The sequence below is a fragment of the Pezoporus occidentalis genome, unplaced genomic scaffold (assembly GCF_034315485.1).
Source record: "Pezoporus occidentalis ecotype Australia unplaced genomic scaffold, CSIRO_AGI_Poc_V1 ctg42, whole genome shotgun sequence".
Taxonomy (NCBI): domain Eukaryota; kingdom Metazoa; phylum Chordata; class Aves; order Psittaciformes; family Psittacidae; genus Pezoporus; species Pezoporus occidentalis.
The window spans coordinates 6,364,245-6,374,863 of record NW_026915747.1 but is presented as its reverse complement, the minus strand read 5'-3'; the positions used below and the strand labels follow the sequence as shown (position 1 = coordinate 6,374,863).

The 10,619-nt window shown below is 51.3% G+C and overlaps 1 protein-coding gene across 7 annotated transcripts in view; it reads right to left on the bottom strand.

The window, feature by feature from the left end:
• Nucleotides 1-62: 62 nt before the first annotated feature.
• Nucleotides 63-10,619, bottom strand: part of FBH1 (F-box DNA helicase 1) — a 29,633-nt gene continuing 19,076 nt past the window's right edge. For 2 of the 7 annotated variants that reach the window (XM_062634276.1, XM_062634277.1), the window contains exons 12-21: nucleotides 10,334-10,420; nucleotides 7,938-8,074; nucleotides 6,745-6,844; nucleotides 6,476-6,597; nucleotides 5,022-5,097; nucleotides 4,023-4,220; nucleotides 3,141-3,266; nucleotides 2,478-2,584; nucleotides 1,476-1,610; nucleotides 63-370 (exon numbers count right to left, since the gene is read on the bottom strand). In XM_062634276.1, coding sequence (XP_062490260.1) covers nucleotides 251-370; nucleotides 1,476-1,610; nucleotides 2,478-2,584; nucleotides 3,141-3,266; nucleotides 4,023-4,220; nucleotides 5,022-5,097; nucleotides 6,476-6,597; nucleotides 6,745-6,844; nucleotides 7,938-8,074; nucleotides 10,334-10,420 — 1,208 coding nt within the window. In that variant the 3' untranslated portion in view covers nucleotides 63-250. Of the gene's footprint in view, nucleotides 371-1,475; nucleotides 1,611-2,477; nucleotides 2,585-2,659; nucleotides 3,267-4,022; nucleotides 4,221-5,021; nucleotides 5,098-6,475; nucleotides 6,598-6,744; nucleotides 6,845-7,937; nucleotides 8,075-10,333; nucleotides 10,421-10,619 lie in introns of those variants that run through there. The other 5 variants (XR_009967728.1, XM_062634280.1, XM_062634279.1 and 2 more) reach the window with 5 other exon arrangements.

Below are 10,619 nucleotides of genomic sequence, written 5' to 3'. Positions count from 1 at the left end.
AAACCTTGCCCTGTCTGGCACAAAGTGCATGTTCTTCTGTGCAGAGATGCAGAGCAGCCCACACTGACCAGCTTTGGAGAACAAAGTGGGGCTGGAGAAAAGGGCTCCCATCTGCCTGCAGAGAGCCCAGAGGGTTCCGCTTGGAGCTGGTCTGAAATCCTGCTCCAATATCCATCCGATTCTGAAGCTGGGATGTGACAACAAGCCTTGGATTGCATCCAGGGTGGCTTTGGGGAGCCAGAGGGCTTTGTTAGAGCTGGATGGGCTGCTCCTGAAGCGCTGGGGAGAAGATAAGTGGTGTCAGGGAGCCAAAGCGCTGCTGTGTGCAAGAGCGACAGAGGTAACCGCCCGCATCCCTGCTGTGGTTGCTCTGTGGGAGAAAGAGAGGAGACCTCAGAGGAGATGAAGGCTGGAGGAACCCAACCTGGGATGCAAGCCCTTCATGTCCAGAGAGGGGAATAAAAATGAACCCAAAGCATCTTCTGCCATCAGGGAAGTCCCTTATGGGGTGGTTTGTTTAATAGGTGCAACCAAAATATCCCTGTGCAGCTGTTTGCTGGTGAAGGATGAGGCTTTGTCATAGAGTCATGGAATGGTTTGGGCTGGAATGGATCTTAAAGCTCCTCCAGCTCCAACCCCTGCCATGGGCAGGGACACCTTCCACTAGAGCAGCTTGCTCCAAGCCCTGTGTCCAACCTGGCCTTGAACACTGCCAGGGATGGGGCAGCCACAGCTTCTCTGGGCACCCTGTGCCAGCGCCTCAGCACCCCCACAGGGAAGAGCTTCTGCCTAAGAGCTCATCTCAGTCTCCCCTCTGGCAGGTTAAAGCCATTCCCCTTGGCCTGCCTGAACAGCCCCAGTGTCCTCAGTGCTCGTGTCCCCTGTGTATGGCTCAGAGGCATCTGCTGTCTCCTGTCCTGGACATGGAGCTCCACTGATTTACTGTGTGCTCAGCAGAGAGCTTGGCCTTCACCTTCTAGGATCCAGCCTAAAGGCAGAACTGTGGTATCAAAGCCAAAATGGGACCCAAAAGCCAGACTGTCAGTGAGATGAGTGTCAGTGCTAACCCCAAATGGCTGTTCTATGGCCTCAGCAGAGGCTCCAACGGCCAGATATGGGATCTGACATGCCAGAATCTCAAAACCAGCTCCACTGAGACCACAATCGCTCTCAGAAGAGAGGTGAAGGTTTCAGTGGCTCAGTGGGAACTGCAGCACCCCCCTGAAACATACAGCAGGGAAGTCACCCCCAGTTATTAGCTGGGTGGGAGTAGAAGTAAGAGACTGGGGAGCTGTGGACATGAGATGCAGCTATGGGATGCTCCCTGCTCCCTTCCACTGGAGCTTAGCACTCAGGTTGTCCCTCCCTGATGTGACAGCTCCAAACAGCCCCCAAGCAGAGCCAGCCCACAAGTGACTGTGAAGGTTCCCAATTCAGAGCCATCATCTCAAAAGCCCAGGGAGGGTTTGACATACGTGAATCAAAGGGAGCTTCTTCACAACGAGCCCGCAGCCAGACTGTAACATTTCTGTACACTGCGGCACAGAGCAAGTGACCGCAGCTCCATCCTTCCCAGCCTCACTCATCAGCTCCACCCGAAGGAAACGCTCCTGAAGAACAAGAGGAGGAGGGAACACATCACTGAGGGAGCTGAGATACTGAGAATGGTTCTTTCATCTCTGTTTTATACCTCCTTGGAAGCGATTTGCAACAAAACCCTGCCCCAAACCCCTGGTGACAACAAGACCCAAGCAGAAGCCAGCAGCAGCAGTGAGGAAGGAAGTGAAGTAAGAGCTGGCAACCACTGCACACAGAAAAGGGAACCTATGGGCTTGCACTGGGATAAGAAGTCAGGATCTGTGGAAGGCAACACCCAAACACAAGGGCTGTGGAAGACAAAACCACTGCAACCTCCTACCCTTGCTACTGAAATCATGGTACAGAGCACAGGAACTGAGGGAAAACCATGACCTCAGCTACTCTGATCCATGCCAGCACATGCAGGGCAGAGTCCACAATCAGCATGGACCTGAAGATCGGGGTGAACCTGATGACAATCCTCTTTTATGCTCCTCTACCACACTGTCCCCTCCAAAGGTAGCGACTGGAGATGTGCAGGGACAGGGACACCTCCCACTGGACCTCTTGTCCTATCACTCCAGTCCCTGACGAAGAGTCCCTCTCCAGCATCCTTGTAGCCCCCTTCAGACACTGGAAGCTGCTCTGAGGTCTCCACACAGCTTCTCTTCTCCAGGCTCAACAGCCCCAATGTTCTCAGCCTGTCTCCATACAGGAGGTGCTTCAGCCCCTGAGCATCCTCATGACCCTCCTCTGGACTTGCTCCAGCAGCTCCGTGTCCTTCTGATGCTGAGGACACCAGAACTGCACACAGTGCTGCAAGTGGGGTCTCACGAGAGCAGAGTAGAGGGGCAGGAGCACCTCCTTTGACCTGCTTACCTTGGAACAATTTCACTTACCCCAGCCAGTGCTAAAAGGTGTTCCAGGGACTTGGACATGAGCAAATACTTCTTTGCACGTGTCACAGCTACATAGAGCAGGTTCCACTCATCCTCAGGGTACATCTCTAGGTTGGAGGAAAGACCAGCAGTAGCTTTAGAGCACAAGAATGAACAGCTCTGGCTTCAGCCTAACGCTTCAGCTGGTGTTTCTGCAAGGACATTGGGTGCTTCTGCAGGAACAATGCTGTGTTTGCTGTGCAGCTCCTAACAGCACTGATAGCTCCTGCCTTGCTCCATGTTCCTCCCTCCAGGCAAAGGCAGGACTCTACATGAGAAGCAGCTCATTGGTAAGTGTTCTCCCACCTCCCAGGCACAGACGTGGCACTGGAGGAGCTTCTCTGCCTCTAGGTTCCCTCTGCAGCCACCTCTCTGCTCGCTGGGAAGAGACCAGCCCTTCCAAAGCATGCACCTAAGGAAAGCAGTGTCTTCCCCAAGCATGGAGTTGGTCTTTCTCTGTTGCTAGATGCCTACAAGCTCGAGTACAGGAATACTCCTACCTTGCTGTGAAGGAAACTACAAGATCAATAATCCCTTGACAGTGGCACCTGATGGCACTGATAAGCACAGTCTTGCTTTTCACTTGCAGATCAGGATGGGGACCACACCGAGCTGTTCCCTTACCAATAACGGGGTCAGTTCTAATCTGGTAATCCCCATCGAGATCTGGTACTGGCACAAAGTCATCTGCAAGCAGCACCGTGTCAAACTCCAGGCCTTTGGCTTGATGGACAGTCCCTATGAGGTAATCTGGGACCAGCACATGTGGGGAAGAAGAAGGAATAAAGATCAGGCACTGCAGTACAAATGGAATTTCAGTGTCACAAAGCACCAAGTGAAACACAATGATTCCATTCTGCATTCACTTCACTTCTTCCCAAATAGAAATCAGAAGCAAAGCACCTCTATTGGGAATCCAGACTGCTGAAGACAACTTCCCTGCCAAGGAAGATGCCTGGTTGTCAGCAGCCTGGCTCCTGCTTCCAAAGAGGTATGCTCTTTATTTGATGTATTTTTCACTTGGTTGCCTTGTCCCCTTCCCAAGTTTCAGTCAGCAAATTGCAGGGCAACTCCACCAGGAATCCCAAAGAGCAGGATAAGTCCTAGGGCTTTCCCACCATAGGAAATACTCACAGAATCCCAGACTGGTTTGTGTTGGAAGGGACCTTAAAGCTCACCCCGTTCCAACCCCCTTCCACTGGCAGGGACACCTTCCACTGGAGCAGGTTGCTCCAAGCCCCTGTGTCCAACCTGGCCTTGAACACTGCCAGGGATGGGGCAGCCACAACAACCCAGTGCACACTGAGCCATCCTTTGGTGGCAGATTCATTGCACTGAATCCCACCTGCAGTCACACATGCACGCCAAAAGCTGCTCTTTCAACTTCCCTTCTCCCTAAAAGCCCAATTTGATCCAAACTGAAGAACAAGGGGGGTTCAGCACTGATGCTGTGTTGAAAACAAGCCCTGGATTTGCTCCTCTGTCAAAGACACAGCTTGGCTTTACCTGGCCCGGCTTCATGTGGCACGTGGCTCCTCTCAATCTGCTGCACCAGATCAGGGATGCGCTCTCTGTATTTCTCCACTATGTCAATCTTTGTTTGCAGCTCTTTGTCACTGACGTGCTTTGCATATTCCTTTAAACCAAAGAAGCCCTGAGTTTCTTCCCATTTCTTGATGAAGGAGTCAGTTATTACCAGGTTTACTGAAAAGAGAAGGAGCAGATGACAGGAGCTTGATCGACAGACACATGTAATAGGAGCTTTAAATTCTAATCGAGTTTCAGAGTTGAACTACACTTAATATTTAAAGAGGTGATCCTGTCCCTCTACTCTGCTCTCGTGAGACCCCACTTGCAGCACTGTGTGCAGTTCTGGTGTCCTCAACATAAGAAGGACATGGAGCTGTTGGAGCAAGTCCAGAGGAGGCCACAAGGATGCTCAGGGACTGGAGCACCTCCTGTATGGAGACAGGCTGAGAACATGGGGGCTGTTCAGCCTGGAGAAGAGAAGATGCGTGGAGGCCTCAGAGCAGCTTCCAGTGTCTGAAGGCGGCTACAAGGATGCTGGAGAGGGACTCTTCATCAGGGACTGGAGTGATAGGACAAGGGGTGATGGGTTCAAACTGAAAAAGGGGAAGTTCAGGTTGGAGATAAGGAAGAAGAATCCCTGTGAGGGGCTGAGGCGCTGACACAGGGTGCCCAGAGAAGCTGTGGCTGCCCCATCCCTGGCAGTGTTCAAGGCCAGGTTGGACACAGGGGCTTGGAGCAAGCTGCTCTAGTGGAAGGTGTCCCTGCTGTGGCAGGGGTTGGAAGTGGAGGAGCTTTAAGGTCCCTTCCAACCCAAACCATTCCATGATTTTCTATTTCTGTTTCAGTGGAAAACTGACAGTGCTTCACAGGAGAGATTTCTTCCTCATATTTTGTCTAAATCTCCCCTCTTTCAGCTTAAAGTCACTGCTGGAGGGTTACACAGACACACATAAAGGAGCATAAGGACATACTCACATCTTCTCCGTTCATCCACAGGCTGACTGAGCTTCCAAAGATCATGGATTTTCCTCAGGCCAAAACGAGCAAGCCCCTAAAAAAACCCAGTAATGGAACCTTAATATATAGGAGTAAAGGTGCTGTGTAGAGTCTGAGATAAAAAAGCAAAGTCCAGTGGTTATTGGTGTTAAAAGTGGGGGAATAAGGGAAATGTGATGAAGATGCAGAGCTGGTTTCCTGGAGCTGTATCACAAAGGGAATGCTCCAGCCCAGTCTGCAGACAGACAGATGGACAGCAAGAGGAGAACAGCACATTTACTGACTGCCATTATCACAGAGCTGTGGCAGAACTTTATATTCAAAGGTATTTCAAATATATTTTTATCATGTTTTCTCTTTTGCTCATTAAAAAAGGTTAATTTTGGGGGCATTTTAGCTTTGCAAATGGCATTCTAGCTTTGTTAAAATGAGCTTTAGAAGTCTCTTGTGCCACAGATGCTGCTGGCCTGTTGCCTCCACACTGATGGGGAAAGCCAGCTCCAGGCACAACTGCATCCTCGGACCTGAAGCAATGGTCCATGCAAAGAGGATAAACCTCGCTCAATGGGCTTTAAATGCTTCAGTTTCAATATAAACTGAAACCAAAGATTTTGCTTTGGCAAAAAAAAACTTTTTCAGGAAGTATTTTTCCCTCTCTTGTTTCCAAATCCAGTTTCTTTAGTTCCATCAAAAGCAGCATCAGTCCGAATTTAGCCTTACTCCACAAACAGGTTTCCAGTAGCAAGCATCCAGTTCAAACACTCTTTGCTTGTAACACACAGCTTTCTAGTGGAGAAACGATGGACTTGTAATTCCCTTTCTGAAGGGGTCCACACAGTCCTTTCTCCTTCAGCTCCATGAGTGAAAACTCAACACAAACCTCAGAGCTGTTGCTCTTTCAAGGGGTTAACATCTGTCACTGCTGAAAATCCCCATTTCCTTCACTAAAAAGGCTGGTGCCCCAACTTGTCCTGGTTTTCCTGCATGTATTGAGCCAGGGAGCAGACCACCACAGGGCTAGAAGTTTAGCAATGTGCACAGCACAGCTTTATGTAGCATCTATGACACCTTCAGCTTCAACTGTTGTATTGTCCCTTCTGAGAGCTTGAAATGCTCATTGTCCCTCTTGCCCTTCCCCAATCCCACCCAGCAAACTGGAGCTGTTGCTGTTTCAACTGAGCTTGATGGAGAGAGACCCATGGGCCTGAAAAGAGACCCATGGGCCTGAAGAGAAGCCCTTGTCTGCACAGACTTGAGAAGAGCTGTACCAAGACTCCTCCCCATCCACACCAGATTGCTGCTTTCTCCCACAATATCAGTTTTAAACCACAAGCAGCTCAGCCACAACCTATTTCAAGCCTCCTGTAGGTGTCATTGCTCCAAGTGCCAACAGGCTTGGGAACTTGGAAGTCATGTTGGCAATCTCCCCTTACCCCAATCATGTGTATTTTAACTGGTCTGTCTTTCCCAGTGAGTGCCACAGCATCCTCAAACACATTGAAATTGCTTCGTGATAACAACGTCACCTTCCCTTCTGTGCTGCCTCTCACATCACCTGCATGGAGAAACTCCCAGTTAGAGAACAGGGATCTGAACCCAAAGTAAATCAGAGATCAGGATGAATCCTGAGGCATTTTATTATGGAGCAGTTCAATGTCACTGAATGGAGCTGACTGAGCTCAGAGGCACCAACACAACTCACCCTTTTGGTTTCCACCCACTAACGTCTTATTCCTGATCCTCTTGCAGACATCCAGAATGGTTGCTCCAACGTAAGCTATTTCAGGCCCAAATCTGAAACTCTACGTGGGAAAATGAAGGGAACAGCAGGAAAAAGCAGAAGAATGTGTTAGAACCTGAGAAAAGTATCACTATATATGGAACTCTGCAATTCCCACCAACCTTCTGGACTTTCTCTTAGAAAGAGCACACAAATCCTTTCCTGACTATTCCTAGAAATCCTGGTCATCCTTACACCCAAGGAGATAGGAGCTGTGCTGTGAGATGGGACCAGCAGACAGGGCAAAATTCACCTCCTTTGCTCCCAACTCCTTTATCTCTCATGGGACCCCACTGTTGTAACTGACCGGCAATGTGAGCAAGGATACATCCCCCCCTGCCCACTCAGCTGAGCTGAGAGCTAACCCAGAAAAGAGGGGATCCCCCTGAAAAGAGGGTAACAAAGATGAGCAGGGGCTGGAGCAGCTCTGCTCTGGAGCCAGGCTGAGAGAGCTGGGCTGGGTGAGCCTGGAGAAGAGAAGGCTCCTGAAGGGGAGACTTTAGAGCAGCTCCAATACCTAAAGGGGCTGCAGGAAAGCTGGAGAGGGGCTTTGGACAAGGGCCTGTAGGGACAGGCCAAGGGGAATGACTTTAACCTGCCAGAGGGGAGACTGAGATGAGCTCTTAGGCAGAAGCTCTTCCCTGTGAGGGTGCTGAGGCGCTGGCACAGGGTGCCCAGAGAAGCTGTGGCTGCCCCATCCCTGGCAGTGTTCAAGGCCAGGTTGGACACAGGGGCTTGAAGCAAGCTGCTCTAGTGGAAGGTGTCCCTGCCCATGGCAGGGGTTGGAGCTGGAGGAGCTTTAAGGTCGTTTCCAGCCCAAACTCTTCCATGATTCTATGAAGCAAGCCATACATGAAGGTCTTTAGCCCAGTGCCCATTTTGCAAGCTACGTGGCTTTCCTAGTGATGGGATCACTCCACTAAGAGTACCAGGGGAGTTTTGCAGTGTAGAGTGTGAACAGCAGAGCATGCCACCAGCCCAAGGCAAAGCCAACATCCCACAGTGACAGACTCCAGGATCCTGGCTATTGAATGCCTGCTGAAAAAGGATGTGGAACATTTTCCACTGCATTAGGGCTGTATCCAGGGAAGTACAGCAGCAGATGCTCATCTTACCTGGGTGAGGTAGTAGACATGGGTGTGAGGCACTGAGTAGAGGGTATTGACAGCACCTCGGAAGGTGTAGATCTGCTGGTGAGGGTCTCCCACAAGGATTATGCCACATCTCTGTGACAGCACAATATCCACGATGGCTGCAGGAAAACATGGGAGCATTAAGGGGTTTATAAGCATAAATCTGCTTATAAAGCAGAAGTGAACCATGCAACATCTCTTGCCTGTACAGGCAGCAAATCAAAGTGCTAGGTCCTGCAGTTGGGCCACACCAATCCCCTGCAACGCTCCAGGCTTGGGGAAGAGCAGCTGGAAATTGCTCATGGGAAACGACTTGGATTGATGGAGCTGAACGTGAGCAGCTTGTGCCCAGGCAGCCAGGAAGCCACCAGCATCCTGGCCTGTACCAGCACCAGTGCGGCAGCAGGGCCAGGGCAGTGACTGTGCCCCTGCACTGGGCACTGGTGAGGCTGCACCCTGAATCCTGTGTTCAGTTCTGGGCCCCTCACTGCAAGAGAGACATTGAGGTGCTGGAGTGGGGCCAGAGAAGGGCAGCGGAGCTGGTGCAGGGCCTGGAGCACAAGTGTGATGGGAAACGGCTGAGGGACCTGGGGGGTTCAGGCTGGAGAAGAGAAGGCTCAGGGGGGACCTGATGGCTCCCTACAACTGCCTGAGAGGAGGATGGAGCCAGGAGGGGCTGGGCTCTGCTTCCAAGGAACAAGGGATGGGACAAGAGGAAACGGCCTCAAGCTGCACCAGGGCAGGTTTAGATGGAGCTGAGGAACAATTCCTGCCCCAGAGGGTGCTCAGGCATTGGAACAGGCTGCCCAGGGCAGGGCTGCAGTCACCGTCCCTGCAAGTGTTCACACAGCGTGGAGACGAGGCCTCAGTGCCATGGGTTAGTGGTGGCCTTGGCAGTGCTGGGAAGGGTTGGGCTGGATGAGCTTAAAGGGCTTTTCCAGCCTGGTTGGTTCTGTGTTTCTAGTATCTCTTGCCTGATGACTCACAGCATTTGAGAAGAGGACAACACAGCTGCAGGAGACCCCAGGCTGGGGAGAAGCAAATGGATGCATCCGGCTGACAGGGAGCTGCCAAACATCCTCCCACTATTACAGGCTGACACCATTCTTCCCTGGGCTGGAGCTGCAACAGCATCATCTTAATCCAGCACAACACCAGCAATCCCCAGTGCCCTGACCATGCTGCATGTGTGCACAGTGACCAAGCATACACCTCAAAGCCCTTCAGGGCCTTGAACAAAGCCTGCCCAAGGCTCATGTGGTGCTGGAAGAGCAACCTCTTGTACTGCAGTTGCAAAAGCACAGCCAAACACAAGCACAGGTCTCCAGAGAGTATGGGTGGGAGATCTGATGGAGCTTTTGCTCTGATTTGATAGTAGGGGCTTTCTTCTGTCCCCCTTTTGTTCCTCAGCACATGGTTTGGTGCGCTCAGATCCCTTTAGTACCAATTCAACCAACTCTGCAACAAAGAGCTACTCCCTGTATCCCTGGTACAGAAAGCAGGTTTCTGCCATGATTCAGGAATCCCCAGAGTGGTAGAAAGCATGGGCAAGACCTGCATTTTTTATGCATCTCTAGGTCTTAAGGCTCAAAGCATGGTGCTAAAGCAGAGTGAATACACTGACAGGCTGAGAGAGCTGGGCTGGTTCAGCTTAGAGAAGAGAAGGCTCCTGAAGGGGAGACCTTAGAGCAGCTCCAGTGCCTAAAGGGGCTGCAGGAAAGCTGGAGAGGGGCTTTGGACAAGGGCCTGTAGGGACAGGCCAAGGGGAATGGCTTTAAGCTGCCAGAGGGGAGACTGAGATGAGCTCTTAGGCAGAAGCTCTTCCCTGTGAGGGTGCTGAGGTGCTGGCACAGGGTGCCCAGAGAGGCTGTGGCTGCCCCATCCCTGGCAGTGTTCAAGGCCAGGTTGGACACAGGGGCTTGGAGCAACCTGCTCTAGTGGAAGGTGTCCCTGCCTGTAGCAGGGGCTGGAACTGGATCAGCTTTAAGGTCCCTTCCAACACAAACCAGTCTCGGATTGTATAGAGCAGCTCTGCTGTTCTGGCAGCTGAACCATTTAATGTCTCACCACTCTCATAATAAACCATGTCCCTGGCTCTGCTGTGTTCTCTTTTTCTCTGTTAGCAACAAAGCAATAGTGAAAGGGTCTGGGTGGCATGCATGGATGCTCACAGCAGCTGGAAACAACCCTCAAGCTGGTGCACATGTGCTCTTCCAGCTGCCTTCCTGAATTTGCATGGATCTGGGATCAAGCAGAAGGTCAGTTCAATGTTATAGCAGATTTCCTTTTAACTGTGCTACTTCTCACAGCCCCCAGCACAGGAACATCCTCTCTTAGTGCTTAGGAGGGCTGCAGCTCTGTCTCCTGTCTCCACTCACCTGGAGTGCAGTCCTGTGCTTCATCCACAAAAATGCCATCATACCCTGAGAGCTGAGGCTTGCTGAGCTGCCAGAGCTTCAAATACCCTGAGAGAAACAAGGCATGTCAGTGAGCAGGTAGCTTCCCATCATAAACCTCCATGACCTTTAAGACAAAAGTCCCCTTTTTCTTAAGGAAATGAATGGTTTTGGCTCTATTTCTGGCTTGGAATTTGCATGACATTGGAGGGGTTGCAACAATCCCTATTGCTCCCAGATGTTGCTCTGTCTGCCTTGGCTGGATGAA